At 44.5% G+C, this 19,044-nt stretch overlaps 1 protein-coding gene across 2 annotated transcripts; it reads left to right on the top strand.

Annotated features, from left to right (window-relative positions):
* Window positions 1–1,081: 1,081 nt before the first annotated feature.
* On the top strand, window positions 1,082–16,643 carry IL1R2 (interleukin 1 receptor type 2). 2 transcript variants are annotated; one of them, XM_040584700.1, is made up of 9 exons: window positions 1,082–1,244; window positions 2,913–3,007; window positions 3,104–3,188; window positions 5,673–5,847; window positions 7,303–7,477; window positions 8,617–8,682; window positions 9,931–10,066; window positions 12,449–12,594; window positions 13,995–16,643. In XM_040584700.1, the coding sequence occupies exons 1-9, from the start codon at window positions 1,219–1,221 to the stop codon at window positions 14,234–14,236; spliced, it is 1,146 nt and encodes a 381-aa protein (XP_040440634.1). In that variant the 5' UTR covers window positions 1,082–1,218; the 3' UTR covers window positions 14,237–16,643. The 2 variants fall into 2 exon arrangements, with proteins under 2 accessions (XP_040440634.1, XP_040440632.1); XM_040584698.1 differs by having other exon boundaries at window positions 3,104–3,362.
* Window positions 16,644–19,044: the final 2,401 nt, after the last annotated feature.

Below are 19,044 nucleotides of genomic sequence, written 5' to 3'. Positions count from 1 at the left end.
TGTCATCATCTATATGTTTCTTCTCTCCATAGTAGATGGCAGCATGGTTTCAAAACCTGATAATTTTTCACCTCTTAAACAGTATTCTGAGGTCTCCAGTATAACTGAGGCTGATGTTAAAGAGAGAGTTAACAAATTATGTTTGGGTTAAATAAAAAACGGGTCTTACACGCTTACTGTGATAATTAACTATGCTGATTTTACTACCCAGTCACTATTTGGTTAGCGAAAGCACCACAAAACTGAGCCTGAGGCTACGACCCCAGTGCTCCAGACCAGGGCTGCTCATCTGAGGTTTACAACCCCCAGGGAGGGGAAAGCATCTTCCTGGGATCTGCCAGCAGCGCCCTGTGTGTGGACCCCAGGGCCAGCCGCTCAGCCCGACACCACCACCACACTTCGCCTTCGCGGGCTGGCGATGAGGGATGAGGCAGTGCATGACAGCTGCTCCCTGAGGGGTCAAGAGGCTGTGAGAAATGCAGGGTTGCCTGCAGGAGGCATCAAATGTCAGGACAAGGCACAGGAAAAACTGGCTTGTGGTCCAGTGCTAGACTGAAGTCCCCCGCCAGACTGCACTTTTCTAACCAGGTGGATACCCACATTGCCACAATTCATAACCCATTTCTTACCCCTTCTGCTCATGAGCCTGGGTGCCCTAATCTGCTTATATCTGTTAATTCTTTGTATTCAATTGCAAAAAGAACCTTTATGTAAGGTGTGACACTAAGATGAATGTTATGGAAGGGAAGGGGAATCAACCCATTTGTGATTCACAAGCTGTCTGGGAAATCACGAAAGATTTATGCTGTCCATGAAGAACTCGTTAAACCACATTATGTGAAGATTGCAATTTTTTAGCTGCTGACTATGCTGCAGAACACCTTTTTTTACTCATGAGAATTCTTTATTTGAGGTAGAGCATGAAATAGTCATGTGAAGACATAAGTGTAAGCAAACTACCATTCGTCAGAAAAAGGGAAATTTTAGCAGTCATTTCCCCTTTTTTGGGAAATCCAAATACATATTCTCTCTCTTTCTGTGTCTGTTTCTCTCATCCTCACTCTACGGAAGGAAAGAAAGGTGGCTCTAAAATGTCATTTGGTTCTGACACAAATCTTATTGGGCAATGAGAGACAAATTTCCGCTTTGTGTTGAGCCAAACCCTATATAAGGTCATCACGAACAATTTTCAGTCTTGTATCTTTCCATGAGAAGCTAATGGCTGAAAGACCACAGAAGCACAGGTAAGCAAAGCTGATGGAAATCTGGGAATGAAAACCTCCCTTAAACCCTCAGATTGTGTAGGGTTTACGGAGATTGCTAGATACTAAACCAAAAGGACTGGAAAGCTCTGAGCAAGTATTTTCATCAGGGAAAGGATCCAAAGAGAGAGAAACTCCCCTGTTACAGGGTATTACAAGTGAACTGTGGGGCTCGTAAATGCCACAGACAAAGCCACTAGCATTTAGTCCAGGTGCAGCCCAGAGGGGCTGCAGCTCCGTGCCAGTGCCCTGAGAACTCTTGCAGATCTAGTGGTAGGGGAGACGACCTGTGGTTGCGAAGCAGTATTATTGGACAAGAGGCTGGCTTTGTGGTGGTGTAGAGATGACAGTAATAGTTTATTATAGTCAAACCATCAGATGTCAGATAAACATAGCTACTAGAACAGGGGGAAATTGGGATTAAAACCATATTATAAATATGAGCATGACAGGATACAAAGATGCCTGAAGGTGAGTGCCTGTGAATATGACTGTTATATTGGTAGGAATATGTTTTTGCTATTGGATGCAATTTGAAGTAGTTGTTTGGACGTTTAATATTCATCCTATGGGACAATCAGAATGTTAGGCTAACGTTAAATGCATGCAGTTTATGTTTCTGCATATAAAATGGAAAAGGCTTGTATCATGTGTGTATGTGTACTGTATTGCACATAAATACCTTACACAGAGCATAAACTCATGCCTATATATAGCACATTTTATATATTTTTGCCTGTGGTACGCTGAGATAACACATAATCAGTCAACTGAGTAGCAGCAGCTGAAACCTCGTGGCAGACCAGGAAGCATTCGGTGATGTACACAGAAGCTGCCTTGCCCATGCCAGGCCAGTACAGGTGTCAATTAACGAGTGACTGGCAACGGATAGTTTTGGTTTCCCTTAGTGTCACGGTATCTGATTTTTAGGACCAGTTGTTCAAGGTTTTCCTCATCTTTTTTTTTAGCGCAGTAATAGTAATGGTAATAGTGTCCACACTGAAAACTCACTTGCACACCAACAGCAAGATGGGTGCGCATGCCATGGGAGTCAAAGCTTTTTTTCCCCCAAGAGGAACATTTGTTGGAGACTTTGAAACCTTAGCTCTGGTTATAGCAGGAATTTTGCCTGCAGCCTACACTATCTGGCCTGCTTTGGTAGCCACAGTGGGGAAGATAAAGTGACATAGGATTTAATGAGTGCCCTATAACCTGAAGTGACTGCTTAGGAGAGCTGAAATCTGTCCTGCTGCATCTTTGCTCCTGTGTTCACCCGAGCTACTACACTGCAATAACCCCAAGCAGCTGACCCTCATTCACATCTTAGTGCAAAATAAGCAGAGCTAGATTTTTCCACCCATAGCTGTGGGGACAGCAGCATCTTGTGGTATGTTGTTTGCATCTCCTGCAGTGAAAGACAGAAGTGATGTGTTTGTGCCAAGCCAGATGCTCTTGTTTCACAAGTCAGCCCCCATAAACTCGGGATGAATAAGCCTTTCTCATCACTAAGGGTGAACCAAAGCTCACTAGGTCCCAAGTGAGGAAAAGAGCAGTTAACTATTAACGTTGAGTATTTTCATTGTATCTTCTGCCTTATAATAAACTTCCCTGCAGATTTCAAAATGCTTTCCCTTGATCTTCTCCTTCCAGTTTCCTCTGGGAAAAAATGTGTGGGCTCTTCTTTGTCCTGGTGACGTGCACAGTGGGTGCCTCTGCTTTCAGACTCCAGCAAGTCAAAAGCACAGGTAAGGGCATGCTTTTTTAATCCCTTCTGTCTCCCTCTCCCTTCTTTTTAATGTGCCTGGCTGACAGTAATGTAAAAATATCTCTGATTTATATAGAAAACTGCCCAGATCACACCGTGTTTTTCAAACACTACTATGAACTGCATGGAGAACCTGTGGTTCTGAAATGCCCTTCCCCCAGGTACAAACATTCGGATTTTTCTGCCTTGACCCCTAATATCACATGGTATAAAAATGGTTCAAAAACCATGATATCAGGAAGAGATGAAGATCCAAGAATCTGGGCAGAAGGAGATACACTTTGGTTTTTACCAGCAATGCTAGAAGACTCAGGAGTATATATCTGCACCAGAAGGTGGGTATTTAAAAAGAAAACCCAGTGCGCTAACAAGGTGGCTATGCCTAAAACAGATTAGCTTAATTCTAAACTATTTATGTTCAGTTATGTTCAGAGTATGTCTGGATAAATCATTTCCTTGTTGACTTTATTATAGAAAAAATGTGGAAAGTCAGAACTCTTAAGCGCATTGTGTGTCTCCTGTGGAGATATATATGCTGAAATCTGGATAAATCGTGACACAGTGTTGCCGCTCTGGCTACGATCTCACAAGGACATGTTGTACAGAGCATTTGTTCTGGCTTATTTTTGAGCCAGTCAGGGCTATGGCAAGTGGGGACAAGTGGCAGGCAGGGAATTCTGCAGAACACAACCCTTGTGCTACAGCTCCAGAGAAGCAAAGAGCCTTGTTTGCACTTCAGCTTGCCTTACGAAGCATGTACCAAGGCACCATGCCTCTGCAGTGGATTCCTTCTTCCCTCTTCCTTCTTCCCGGTCTTCACTCCTCTTCTGTTTCACATTTTAAACCAGAATTTGATTGCCTTGTTATTGCTGGAAGATCTTTCATGAGACCCAAAGTGTCTTTACTGGACTGGTACCAGGCTTGTGATACTGCAGTAGGCTGAGGCTTGAGCCATGGCTTTTTTCAGCCCTACTGGTCTTTTTTTTTTCCTGAGGATTTACAATCTGACAGCCCCTTGTATACTTTCAAAAGAGGTACCAGGGTCTGGATTGGTGGGGGACAGATGAAAACAAAACCCCCTGTCACCATTAGAGCCAGAACTCCAGTGGGTCTCCCAGGTCCTTGTCCCCTGCCAGCTCCTTCATCCAGTCATCCTCCTCACACACTCCTGGCAAGTGGAAGACATATCTCTACATCCCTGGAGCTGCCTGTGTAGTGTGCAGCTTCCTTGCTGGCAAGGCACACCTCATGAGTGACATGTGTCAGCAGTGGAATGGACAGGCAGGACTCAGGTTAATAAATCATGTTCGGCATCTTGGGTTGGCCTTTCTTCGTGTCTCAGCAGTGATTGCAGTAGTGGAGCAGAAGAGAAGACTTTGATAGTGAGGCCAGAATAACAAAAGGTTGCAAATATTGTCCTAGATCACCCAGTAGTTGTCTGAGACCTTCAAGGGTGTTTTTTAATCCCCTTTTTATAGAATCATAGAACCACTGAGGTCGGAAAAGTCCTTTAATATCATCAAGTCAAAACGTTAACCCAGGACTGCCAAGCCCACAGCTAAATCATGTCCCTAAGCACCGCATCTCTGCATTTTTTTAAACAATTCCAGGGATGTTTGGACTGTTCTGCCTCGATTAATCAGCCTATAACAATAGCAAAGCTACTGACAGCTATAGCAAAATGCTGTGAAACCTCTTTGAAAAAGATATGCAAAAGCCAAGTACATAGTTTCATCGCTAATAAATATTATCGCAGGATTAATAAAATGGAAAAAAATTGTATTTGCTTTGCAAATCATCTCACAGAGAAGCCACCAGATTTTTTTCAACACTCTGTAAAACGAGGGTGGAAGCAAATTATCACAGATCGCCGTTTCTGCTGAGCAAATATTTTGGATTTAGGCATCTGACCTGCAGGTGACCTTGGCAGCAGCAGGACTCTGCTTCAGGAGGTGGCAGCCCAGACCCCCTGGCTTCCCTGGCCTCCCCAAGGGTCAGGCACTGCCCTGGGTGGAGGCACCGCTGAGGCAGGCTTTTGGAGGTTGTGAAGGGCATAGTTTAAGAACCTGTCTCCCCCACTCCAGTCATCCTTGGGACTGGAAGAGATTGTCACCTGGGGTTAGAAAAAGTTAAATATTGCAAAACTTTCCAAGCAGGAATGCCTTCTTTTCTGTGCAAAATTATATGCACTTGCAGAAATGCCTACCGGTTGTGCAATAGTAACTGTAGATGTATTGCAATACATGCTTTAAGCTTTTTATTTCGTCCTTAGGTCCCAATCATTAGGGTTTTCCGAGTCAAGACCTCTTTCAAGGAAATGGAGGAGAGTTCATGACACACCTGTTCAGGTGAACATGCTCCCTCTCCCTGCAAAACAAAAATCATGCTGTAGCCCAAGGGTGCATGACAAACTTGGTGTACAAAAAAGACAAGGCCGAAGATCCAAGGCAGACATGTCAGCAACGTGTTTAGATTGTGCCAAAACCTCAGTACCAGTGATTTTCCAGTATCCCTCCTGGTATGATCTCAGTCTTGGCCTCTTAGAAACTGCTAAGGAGGGAAAAGGAGCCAGGAAGAAACCAAAGGTATCACTGGAGTTCCCCTCGTTGCTGGTGGGTGCTCACCTCTCCCCACTCTGTCTGCAGGAACTCCTCCTACTGCACCGAGGTCTCCATCCACCTCACGGTCTTGGAGAAAACAGCTGCTCGGGAGATTGCCTATCTCCAGGTCCTCTTCACTTTCACCTCTGGAAAGATCGTTTGCCCAGACCTGTGGGATTTTACACCAAATAGGACAAGCCTGGAGCTCAAGTGGTACAAGGTAGAACTTTCATCTCCACTTTGTGCAAAACCTAATCCCAATCTCTTTGTAAAGGCACATACGTCTCCACTTTCTGTCTCTCCTGAACATCACGTTGTTAAAGACACGAGCACAGCATAATGTACTGGGAATTTTGGGACATGTATATATTTTAAGAAAGGTTCTCTGGGGTGGACTCAGCACAGGGTGAGGTGCTCCGCATGTTCTGTGCTCTCACAGGCAGCTATATTTACTCACAGGTAACTATATTTAAGGCTAGGTTACCTACCTTGGCTCCGGGGACTGCCACTTCAGATTAGGCCCTTGTCTTTGGTGCCGTGCTTCTTTTTATTGCCCCTCTAGTGACCCCCATAAAGTAGGATTTCCCAGTGATGCTCCCCCCATGTGAGCTGTTCAGGTGGGGTAGCTTTCATTAATTAACTGGATTACATCATTTTGCAACCCTGGGTTCGTCACACAATGCTTATGGTGTTCTCTCGCCTAACTTGCCAGCCCACGGCATTTCAAGCAGGCAAGCCTGGCTTTGCCTGTAAGGTCAAACGCCCTTCACTCGGTCATCCTCAGCTGTACAATCTCACACTGGACAGCAGGGTGTTCTACTAAAACATTCTCATCATACCTCGGCTTAGCTTTTATTTACACTCCTGCTACGATCAATGCTCTGCCTTGTGCAGCTATCGTTCTGACCACAGGATGTGATACTTAGGTTGGCTTCATACAGCAGTGCCTGTGTTGTGGTTGGTACCGTACCAGTGAAGTGTCTCTGCTCAGGATTCGCTTTGGAAGCAGGATATAACCCCCTTATCTAAGGCCATCCTCCTTAATATGGTTCTTGTTACAACTGTAAGAGAGAGCTAGCCTGCCTTCACGGGGGAGGAACATCATTGTGCCTAGCAAGGCTCCAGCCTGTGTGGGAGCAGAGCCTGAGGGATACAGAGCAGGAATTTATCACAGTTTATGAGATCATGTAGGGTAAGTAAGAGTTTTGTGAAAACCTGCATGATTACTAGGATTTGTCTTTGACGAATGCCTTAGAATGGTAGTGTTATGGAGTCACGTATGGAAAGTAATAGCATTGTGGAAAACTTCATGGTTACTAAAATAGTTTTGTCATAGAAGAATGTCTTAGATAATTAGTCTTAGGAGGACTCTGGAAAGCCTATGGTATCTTTTCCATCTTGAAATGCGCACTTCATTGAAAAGCTATACACAGATGTAGAAAGATTAAAATACCTATTTTCCACACTTTACATAGTGCCTCAGAGCATTTTAGAGATGGACACACATTTGGAGAACTTATTGCTTTTTGGTGGGGAAGCAGAACTGCTCAGATTTTCCAGCCATAAGTGAACTTTTAATAAAGGAGAGACAAGGATAAGTAATTTTGTCTGGAAGCTGCACAGGCTGTAACCGCATCTGTCCGAGCCATAACCCCAGCTGCTGTCCTTTCCCCAGGATGCACTGCCTTTGGAGGGCAGTGATGACAAGTACGTAATTCTGAAAGGTTCGAGTTCTCTGATCATGACTTCTGTGCTGCCAGCGGACTCTGGGTATTACACCTGCAAGATGTCGTTCCCGTTTGAAGGTGCAACGTATGAAATCACCAGAACCATTCACCTGGAGACTGTTGGTAAATATCGGCCCCTTAAAACATCGCAGCACTTCAGAAAATCTCTTGTCAGTGAAACTCGGGAGAGGAGCTCACGCTCGGCCTCTCGGCGCTGCCAGGGGGAGGGGGACGCCCCGGGTGCTGGCTTTGGCACTGCTGGGCTGCCCAGAGCTCCCTGGCAGGGCTGGGGGGAGCCCCCCTCGGCCGGCCGGCGGCAGGTTTGCGGGAGCACGGCTCGGTGCTGCAGGGGCCTGCGGTGGCTAAACCCCGTAATTTACGTCTCGGGTGGCGGTGGGGGGCGTCGCCGCGAACGCCCTCAGAGGGCTTAGGAAACGGCCCCCTGCAGACCCGCCCCGGAGGCGAACCGGCTGGGTTGCGAACGGGTGACGCCGAGCCGCCAGCAGGGGGCGGCCGTGACCGGCCGCCTCCGCCGCCCCGCTCCTGGCCCCGCCCCGCCCGCGGGCTCACCTGCCGCGCCGCTCCGCATCATCCCGCTCCGCTCCGCACCATCCCGCTCCGCCCCGTCCCGCTCAGCTCCGCACCATCCCGCTCCGCACCGCCCTGCTCCGCACCGCTCCGGCCCGCCCGCGGCTCCGCCCCGCGCCGCTCCGCACCATCCCGCTCCGCACCGCCCTGCTCCGCACCGCACCGCACGGCGGGTTCGGCGGGCCGGCCCTCGGAGGCGGCAGGGCTGAGGCGCCCGGTCCCGGTGCCCGCCGGTGGAAGCGCCTGGCAGTGCCGGAGCGCCGAGCGCGCCGTTCCCGGCCGCACACACCGCGCCCCGCGCAGCCCCCGCCGCTCCTCGGTTTGCCAGTACGCGGTGGGCGTGCGAGGGTCTCGGCGCTCGCTGCTGGTGAATAGGACCCTGCTGAGTGCCTGACATTAACTGCTGCTTCCGAAAGACAGTCAGTCACCTGCCGCAAATGCCTCCCGGTGCAGCTTTCAGGACCAAGATGTGAGCTCGAGCCTGTCTATACCCCACAAACACAGCTCTCTGGGCTTGAAATTGGAATGTCTCTTTTTGCCAGCGGGCTTAATTATAAATGCTTTCCTGGGAGGTGAAAGATGTTGAGCAAAGCAGCACATTTCTATAGTTCTGGGGCAATACCCACATTTTCTCTTGTGCTAGCCCTGACTCTATGTTGTCTTTCTCTCTCTAGAACAAGAAAAAATAATTACCCCAATAATTGTGTATCCAACACAAAAGACAACATCAGCTGCTCTCGGTAAGGCCCAACATTATTTTTGGAAACATCTAAGCAGAGAAAAAGTAGAGCAGGTCCTCTTACGGTGCGTTTTGTCATCATAAATTGTAGTAGCTCTTTTGACGTTGATATCGATCCTGAGGGTCAGTACCGGAGTAGGTTTTGCCTCTTATTGTCTACAAATAGATGCTATCTTCCATGTAGGAGAAGCTGCAAAACTGTTGCAGGTTTTAGCTACTGAGAAAGCAATAAAAGCATGTCAGCTGTCCAGGCTTCCCCCTTCACCAAGAACTTTCCTTTTTCAGTATTTCCTCAGACTGGTCTAGGTTATCTGGTGCCTTTGAAGGAGCCATCTAGCTCTTATGGGAGGAGGCATTTTTTCATTGTTTTTAAACTGTTTGAACTAGACAGTTGTTAGTTAGCAAGTGCCTTGATAGGATCTCAATTTTTCTTTGGAGATTATTTTATGACAACAAATTTCTGTTCCATTTCCTTTTCCTGGAAAACACCAGGTATATTTTACACTAAGCTTTTTTAACTTGGGTACGATACACACAGCTGTGTCCTATGATGTCTTAGTTTTCCCTGCCACTTTTCTTTACAACAGCACAGGACTACCAAGTAAGTTTTTCATTTGGTTTTTTTTTTTTTCCTCTCTAGCTCCATGGAGTGTTTTATATTGCTTTTATTCACCATCTGCAGAGATAGAATAGTAATAAAATTGTGTGCATTATTGAGCCGTATGTTTTCCATATGATATAAATACACACCTGTCTGAAGGCTCTTCATCCTTAGCTCTGAGTCACAATAACTACAACAAAATTTCTGAATTTTTACATTATCACTTTATCTCTGGAGGTCCCACCTTGAGCTGAATGCCCTTGCCCACAGCATCTCTGAGTGAAGCTACACTGCTGGTTAATGCAATTTTTAGGCTTTGCAATCTTTAGGCTGCAGTACGTCAGGAGGAGCAAGGCCACAGGAGCACATCTTCACCTCCTGAGGAATGTGTCTAGTGCCAGAGTTGCTAACTGTTGCAATGGGACAATAATTTAGTTAGCGGCAGGGGAAGGACTGCCAAACTGAAGGGTCTTGCTGCCAAGAACTAGGGGACAAAAAGCAATTTGGGGTTTAATTTCAGTTTTGAATGTAGTGGTGCTTGACATGTGTGTGAACTTGATCTCCCACTGGAGATGTGGGTTTTCACCAGAGAAAGAGTAGTTCTTCATATGTATCCAAATGGGTTTTTAATTATTCTTTTACAAACAGGCTCCAAGATGACTCTTCCATGCAAAGTGTTTGTTGGGCTGAGCAGCCACGTCAATACCGATGTGGAATGGCTAGCAAATGACACCACTGTTGATGTGGTTTACAAGCGGAGCAGAGTTACAGAGGGAGAACGACAGTAAGTCTGGCTGAACGTATTTGCTTGTGCTTGTTTTAACCTGCAGTGTTACAGGGGCTCTCAGTGCAGCTGAATGCCACATAGTGAAATGGGATATGGACAGATCTGAAGAGAAGGTGAGAGCTGAGAAAAAAACAGGCAGGCAAGCAAAAAAACCCAAATCCAACCCAGACAGGGTGAAATCAATTCTTTATCTCTGGGTTTTATTCATGGTATACTGCAAATGGGCCAACTTCAAGGCTTAAACTTGAAGCAAATTTTCATGGGCAGCTGAGATGATGTAAGGGCTGACTGCAGTGCAAAGCAATGGGACTTGATCCTTCCCAGTGCTTCTCTTTTTCTTGCCTTGTGCCAGCAAAACTGCAACATCCTCTCCCTGACATTTACGAAGTTCTCTGAACACACTAAGACAACGGAAAATAGCCAGGGTTTGGTTTGCTTCCTCCCCAATATCATTGCTTTTCCCCTTAGGCTTGTTCTTTTCCACATTAGCGAGTTAAACTGGCTCGCAGAAATGCCCAGTGAGTACTGGAGCTGGTGCCAGGGAAGCACTGGGGGGATGCTGGTGGGAGGGAGAAGCAGAATGTCCCACATCCTCTTGCCCTGATCCATTGTCTCTCCAATCTTAAGGAGCATTCACTCAGCTGCCTCATAGTTGCATGTGTCAAAATTTGTCCAGCTGCCTCATAGATATTTGCCTCAAGGCTTTTCCAGCTAGGAAAGGAGGGAAAAGATCTGCTTGTGTACCTGTGACGTGTCACATGAGCAGCACTAACTCGCTAAGTTCAGGCATGCTTTCATTTTGTGCTTTGCAAATGTGAGATAGACCTACCAACTGAAAGCTCTTCATTGAGGTCCAAGTTGGCATGTTTTATCTCTCATTTGATGAAGCTGAGTGTGTCCACAAAGATCATCGCCGTCACCTGGATCATGATGGCTCTGCCTGTACTGGTGGACAGAGGAAGATTCCTGGGCTCTGGGATGCCGTTGCCTCTGCTATTACTGGTCAAATGGGTCACTCACCAGCTAGCACCTTCCCAAAGAGCTCCTGGCAATCAATTAGGATTTAGCATGGGTCAGGGACCATTCCAACAGAGTTTGGGGATATAGTATCCCTATTTTGAAGGAAGAGAGTGTTTACCAGTTACGGATGTGAGCTAGTTTTTGGCCATTTGTGGCCATCAGTGCCAGATAACAAGCTGGCCGTGTTTAGTTTATTGCACAGCTGCAGCCAGAGGTAACCAGGTAACTCAGCTGTATGCCCAAGCCCTTATCTGTTTTTGCATTACCCACACGACGACTGAGACTATTAATTTATAATGTTGTTTACATGGATGAGTGACAGTGTGTTAAACCTGTGCTCAGGAGCCTTAAAACGTACTGTGGCTATAGTCTCTGCAGACTTTAGAATAGAGCAGCACATGTACTTTCTTACTTGGACTTTAAAAATTATTTTTATTATTACTATCATTATCATTTTTACTGTTATATATTTTTATATAATTGCACAAGGACAGGGACTGTGCCAGCTAGAGCTCAGGTAAAGCCCATGGTGTGTGAGACACCCCAGCTCTGCCAGCAGCTCTCAGAATGGCAGCAAGGCAAAACAGGTCAAATGCCACTGGGAAAACAAATTCTCCACAGTAGTCTCTGGCAAAGCAGCCACTGCTGTCTTACTGCCTTCATGTGGTACAGTCCTGGGAGAAGTGCACAGGGAGCTCCACTGCCGCAGCACAGAGCGGGCTCATGATCACATCATGAAAGAGCAGCTCGACAATGGCTCCAGCAAATGCCTGAAAGGTATCAAGAGAATGTCTGACTGCAGCTAGACAACCACTTTCAAGCAGTTGGACTGATGAAACAATCAGGTTGAAATAAGCTGGAAACTGCCTAGACGGTTTCTTGTACTGAGCTCGTGGCTGTGGGTGCATGATAGACAGGGAGGGTGGTTCGGTTTGCTGAGTGAGCGTTCGCGGGGTTATGTTCTTCATACGTCCTTTTCTAGATGACAGTAAGAATTAATGTCAGAAATGAACAGGTGATCAGAGAGAAGGACTTAGGTCCTTCCACAATGCTGTATAGAGAGCTGAAAGATAGATAGAATGCTGCTCACCCTTCTCCCCTCCCTCTTCCTTATTTTTGCAAGACAAATCCAGATCTCTTTTTCCTGGAAGATTCAAGACGTGCAGGATGGGTACTGACTGCTGAGACTCAAATAGCTGGGCTGGAAGACACAGGCGTCCCCTAATGCTCAGGGGCTGGTTCAGAAATGAGCAAATATCCAAGGCATTTTCTTGCAATGTGCTGTTGGAACAAACACATCAAGTAGAGAAAAGCCAGCTTATAAAAGGATTTAACATTAAAGTTTTCTTTTTCTTCCAGAGAAATTGTAGAAAATGGTGAAAATTTCATTGAAGTGCCACTGATTTTTGATCCTGTCAAAGAAGAGGATTTTTACACAGACTTTACATGTCTGGCCCAGAACACATACGGGTACCAAGTACTACCAACAAGGGTCAAGCAGGAAGGTAACTAGTGTGACTGTTTATTTGGGGTAGTTCTTATCATCATCCTGATGCTAAATTGTCATTCAAGCCTTTTATACTGTCAGAGCTAGTATCAGGATGAATTATTGCCTGGGGAAAACCTGGTTGCCTCTTTCACTGTAGAATTTGAAATAGCCTGTTCTGGTCTGGACAGACGCTGGTCTTGGAAATTGGCTGCATTTTGGAAAAAAATTCGGAGTCTTGGCTTGATCATTAGTAATTTATAAGCTGCGCTGTATGAGGAAATTATTCACACAGCTGAAGGGTGGACTAGCTGTTATGTTCTGTGGGCCATTCACTGTCATTTTCTGCAGGGATAAGGATCTGTGCTGGTATACTTGTTTGCTGGATAGGGCTCCAATTTAGATACACTTTGCGAAATGATGGCTCCAGTGAGACTACTGGCAAACTCCCATTGGGTGCAGCAGGGCCAGATCTCCTCCAGTTCCTCCAAGTATGGGGAAAAAAAAAAGGCAATAGCAGAATAAAGACCAGAGTGTTCCTTTGCCTCATGCACAGACTGCCACCAAAATAACAATAAGTGTAAATTGTGATGGGTCTTGTTATTTTGGCTCCTAGTGTTGGGAAAAGAAGCCCTAAGCTCAGTGCAACCTTGGCCAAGAACCAGCTGTGAAAACAATTTGGAGCAATGCTAATTGTTTTGCATGACGATGAATCACCAAAGCTTGCTCACACTGTCTTAGAAAGGCACGCAGACATTTACAGTCTTCATTGTGAGTTGTAACTCATGAACTCATGACTCACTACAGCATCCTATGATGAAGGATTTGTACCCACTTTGTTAGATGATGTGCTGCCCTTGTCTTCCATGACCTACACAGGAATTATACAGAGGCTAGTAGTATATAGGCTAGAATAATCCAAAGTGGTCTGGACAGACGCTGGTCTTGGAAATTGGCTGCATTTTGGAAAAAAATTCGGAGTCTTGGCTTGATCATTAGTAATTTATAAGCTGCGCTGTATGAGGAAATTATTCACACAGCTGAAGGGTGGACTAGCTGTTATGTATTCCCTCTCCATGTGGTGCTTTTATTTCCTGCTTGGAGTGTTTCTGTATTCACCACATTAAGATAGAAAGCCCATAGCCACTCTGAGTAGGGGTTGGGAAGAGTCATGTGTACGCAGATTAAACTTTAAATTCTCACCCTCTATTGTTTTCCAGTTCTTCCTCCCATCTTCACAAACCTGTTTCGCAGAGCACTCAATCAATAGGCCTCTTCCTTTCACAGGGGATCAGCCCTGCTGGAAGGTTAATTTGCAGACACCCTTTTTATTATGATTTCTCCTCTTCCTCCTCAAACTTAGACAACTACGTTCCTGAGAATTTTTCCTGAAAATATTTCATTTCTTTACTTTTCCAGCTGTTGGCTTGTCCTGGTACATCACAGTGATCCCCGTTGCATTGGCCTGCGTGATTGCGGCAGGGATATGCATACACAAGTGCTGGAAGTGGAAAGCCGATAAAGGATACACAATAGCAAAGTTTAAGACCTGCCTTATTCTCCAGCCACCAACGGAACAAAAAACCATCCTGGCTATCTTTCATGCGAGACACAGAGAGACATTGCAGACCAGATATGCTGCTTTCCCAGCAGATGGATAGATGTCAGCTATTTTTTCCTCTTCCCCAAGTCTTTTATGATCTAACGAGGTTACAAATACAAGTTTGCATTTTGATGCTGCCTAGATGCAGGAAACCTGCTTCTAGTATTTTGCAGCTAGGGTGCAATCCATAGAATTTTGGAACACAGAATACTAGGCATGTTTCCTAAATAAGGGAAAGGTAGGGAAAGGGAGGTGCTCTCACCCTTTGTAATTCCAATAGTGCTGCAGATTAAAAAAAAAAAAAAAAAGGAAAACCTTAAAATCTAAAAACAGAAGCTAAGAAAGCTTGCTGCAGAAGGACTATTCCACAACAGTGCAAAAATGCAGTTTCCTTATGCATCCAAACTAATTTTATTTTACTTCAGTCTAAAAAGCACCGGTTTTTACCCTTTTCCAGAACCAAATACAATTGTCATAGCAACTGTATACCTACGAACTTTTCCACAGAAAAAATCTAATTTTTTTCACCACTTGGATTACTCTTTGCTTAAATGAACTGCCTCAGAATATCCCTCCCCAGTAGAGGGGGAATACATCAGCATAGCAGATAATTGTACACTGGAGAATTCGGTTCTGTTTTAGCTACCAATATCCCATAGCTAGAGGTTTATAGGCATCTGTAACACGTTGTTATCTTTGCCAAGAAAATAATTGGGAGGGATGTTTTAGTGTTTCAAGAGTCATTTGACTAACAGAAAGTTATTCCTGGAAGTGATTGGATAGATTGCTGGTAATAATATACAGTCTTCCCCTTCTGTGCCTCTTTCATGACTGGCCTGGTTCTCCTCTCTGATGTGAGTATAAAAGTTTACAATAGATTACCACAAACCATGAGTCTGCACTGGTCTAAAGCTGGTGCAGCTTCAGGAACCTTGGGTCCTTTAAATTGAAGTATGCAAATCAATTACTCATGATGCAAAATGCTGCCCATTAGGTTAATCTACCTGGATTCCAGTCCTGAAATAAATCAGAAGGGAGTAATAATTAACCAGTGACTGTGTTTTACTTTGAGGACCAGAATGAGCAGAATGACTTGGTTACTTCCTCTTCCAAGAAATAACATGATAGCGGAGAAATATTTCCATCCTATAAAATGTGCCTGTATGGGGCAGGAAGGGATCCAGCCTTAAGGTCTAGATTACTACAGACCCTTAACTGACACCTCTCACATACACCAAAGATAAAGTTTTTTGTTCGGGTGAATCAGCCCAGAGGTTTTTTTGAACTGTAGGGAAAAAAAACAATCAGGAAAAAAGCTGTCTTCAAAGAGATAGATGCTAATGTAAGAACAGTAGAACTGCAGGCAGTCCCACAAGCTAGGGAAATGAACAACTCGCATCCATCTGGGAGAGGCCATACTCTAATTCCTTTCCACCACCACTTACAGCTGGTCCAGAGTTTGGCCCAATAGATATCTGGAAGGATTTTAAAAGACTAGAATGTGGCTTGAATTAAGAAACCTTTCAATCTGTTAGCAAGAATCTTCACATTTTATGAGATTTAAGCCAAAGTCTCCCTTTAAATATTCTAAATCTTTGCTGTGAAGATACAGGCACAGAGATTAGATTTCTGAGACAGCCTGAGTCAATGGCAACCAAAGACGACCACAAAGAAGAACACTTACTGTTTCCAAGAGCAAGATCATGATAAACAATACATATATATTATGGGCAGATGGGAAAAAGGTGGCTGCCAGTGTCAAAAACAGTCAATCCACTTGGATATTTGTCTTTTGAAGGAAGAAAAGTATAGATGAACTGACCATTGCTGGAAGGAACATGAAAAATGTTTTACGTACATCAGGAATGCTTATTTTTATGAAGGAGTTGCTAGTCTGTTGCTAGAGAACAAATGAGGTTTGCCAGTAAGTGTAACCTTTCAAAACGTGATTTGTTCTTCCTACCCATCTGTATCCTCCAAAAGTAGTGTGATAACAAATCTGGCTGTAGGCACAGGGTTGGATTTCACTAAGCAGTGAAAAATAAGTAGAACTTTTCATATATGCAGTATCTGTGCCATAAGAAAGTTAAATACCTCAGCTCCTCCTCCAAACCAGAGAAGGAGAAAAAGATGCGAATGTGAGATAAAAATCAGGTATACAGAGAACTGATGCTACAAACTCAGTGGCATCTTGAATATGAGGGAAAGGTAAAGAAATATCTTTTATCTTTTATGAAGTGACATTTGCTTCTCTGACTACTGATAAAGTAATATTCTGAAGGCTTCATCACAGATATACTTGTTCAAGTGAACTACATAGTGTAAATGTTTTACAAGTAGATTTGAACAAGTGTCTGTTGAATGTAAATGATTTGTATGGTTATAAACAAGGGTAAGGCAGTTTATATTGTTTTTGAAAATGTTATGCAAAAAATGAAAAAAAAAACCCAAAACCCAAACCAAAACAAAGTGCTGGTGTGTGATTTGGGTGGGAAGGAGGATGTGAGATGGCTCTTTGTGGGTGCCAGCTCTTTCCAGGAGGGGTGTTTTTTTTCCAGTGCTCTGCTGCAGAGGGGTTCGTCCCCTGGGGGCACAGTGACCCCCGCTCTGAGGGGCTGTGGGATGAGCTCCATCCTTCAACTGCTTCTGCTCTCAGACCGTGTCTCTGCCTTATCACACTGAAGGGGAACCAAATCTTGATGGGTCAGGCTCCCTTCCTGACTGCCACCACATTCATGGCTGTCCTTGCTCTTGCAGTCCCCTGAGGGTTTGGACTCGCGCTGGGCAGGTGGTATGGGGTTATCTTTCTCTGCCTACCAGCTGTTGAAGTATTGTGTTCCCCACTGACTTCTGTGGGGAGACTTTTGGAACTGTAGGATTATCACTGTGGAGATGTGAATTTATCATGTGCTCCCCACGCGGGGACAGCTGTCTTATTCAGCTTCCCAAAGGCAACATTTTTGTCTCCTCCATTTTTTCAGTCAAAATTAGAGAACTTGTCACCGTACTTTAGATAGGTCCGTCCCGGGAAGTTCAGAGTTACTAGCCTCAATGTACTTTGAGGATAAAATGTCCTGAATCTCAAGGCCAATTGAGACTGAGAACTTGCTTGTACTGGCTTATAATTGGACCTGAAAAGAAACACAGTATCAGGGAAAACTACTTCATATCAATGACTCAGGGCTCTGCACCACAATATTACTTATCAAAAGAATTAGCGATGTGAGGACAAGGCCACATCGTTCCTGGGACTGTGTGAGTTTATGACATTTGCCAGAGAGCTCACCTATCTGCAACAACTTCAGAGGCACACCTACAGAGGGGGAGAGTCTGGTGTCCCATGGTCTGCCATGAGTTAGCATCTGGGATAAAGGCTGCTCCTGCAGACATAGTTCTTTTCAGGAAACATGAGTTCAGTTAACAATTATTTTCTTGTTTTACTCGGCATACGTGATCTTGATGTCAGCTGTCCACCTAAACAGGCAGTATAACTAATATTTGATCAGAGTAGCACCTAAAAAAAGTAAACATGTAATTCAGAGAGCATCAAATAATTAGATCTGCTGGTTTCCAAACAAAACCTTTACATAAATATGGGAGCAAATGGAAATAAGAATTGGATCTGGGCACAGAGTGGATCTTGGCAGATCAAGATAAGGTTACTTTTTTTTTTTTTTTTTTTTATTCTAGTAGCTGGGGAGGGAAGGTGTGCATACAGGAAGACAAGAAACATGTGAATACCATTACCAGCAATAATGCCTTAAATATAAGAATAGCCTATGAAAGTCTTTGATACTGAAAGTCTATATGAAACGTACTATGAAAGACTGATATTCTGACTCAAGTCTGCAAAGAAAGAGACCCAGGAGAGCAAAACAAAGTATGGAATAGGTCTGACATTTTGGAGCTGCAAACTGCTCAGCCAGCGTAGCTCCCGCTGCAGCCAGTGCCCGCCGGCTCCCCGCAGGCACTACTGGGCAACAGCAGCAGACTGGAAGAAAATACTGTTATGTACAAATGAAATCTCATAAAACTAGCCTGCTGCCAATGGACAAACACAGGCTGTCAATAAGAAAATCACTAAAAATATATTTAGCTCATTCATCTGCTTTAGTGTGTTCATTGCACTGGAAATTATAGTCTATATCAGTCTATACATTAGCTAGTAGACATGATATAAAGAGCTTAATGAAGCAGATGAAATATAACTTCAATCAGTTTTCAAGAAGGATGTATCATTATCTTCCTGGAGCTCCTCAAGGGAGAGCCAGGTACCTACTAATAATGGGGAAACTTTTAAAAACTCACAATGATCCATGCTCACTTGTTAGAACTTGAGAAATTCATCCATTACTGAATATTTAATGGCAAAGTGTAGTTTGGCTCTTACAGTTGTGTGTCCCTCCTACTGATGTTAGTGTTTTGCACCAGTCTAAATTGTTTCAGAATGTGATGACAGCTTCAGATGTAAACAGCAAACTCCTTTGTAACATGTTGAAGAAGTAAATCTCTCAGTCCTGACAAGAAGTGAAGGTCCTCTCTTTCTCACTGTTTTTAGTGGTTTGTCATTTGTTGAGTAGTGCCATAGGAACTTCACTTACATGTACTTAAATGTCATAGAAATGCAGGTCTCGATTTCTTTGCAAACAATGAGGCATTACCAGTGTTTCTGTCTTGCAACACTTGCACGGTACTGTTAATTTAAAGCCTTAGAGGTCCTGTTTTGCCTTGGTTATAGCGGATTCATCCATCTGCAAAGCTGTGGGATAAATGAATCACCCTGTTTGTTTACTTTGGCTCCCAAATGTGCTTCGTCATAAGCGCTAGGGAGGCCAGGCTGTGACTGGAAATAGTTGATACTATGTT

The sequence above is a fragment of the Falco naumanni genome, chromosome 2 (assembly GCF_017639655.2).
Source record: "Falco naumanni isolate bFalNau1 chromosome 2, bFalNau1.pat, whole genome shotgun sequence".
NCBI lineage: Eukaryota > Metazoa > Chordata > Aves > Falconiformes > Falconidae > Falco > Falco naumanni.
The sequence above is the reverse complement of the archived record's forward strand: the minus strand, read 5'-3'. Positions and strand labels throughout refer to the sequence as shown.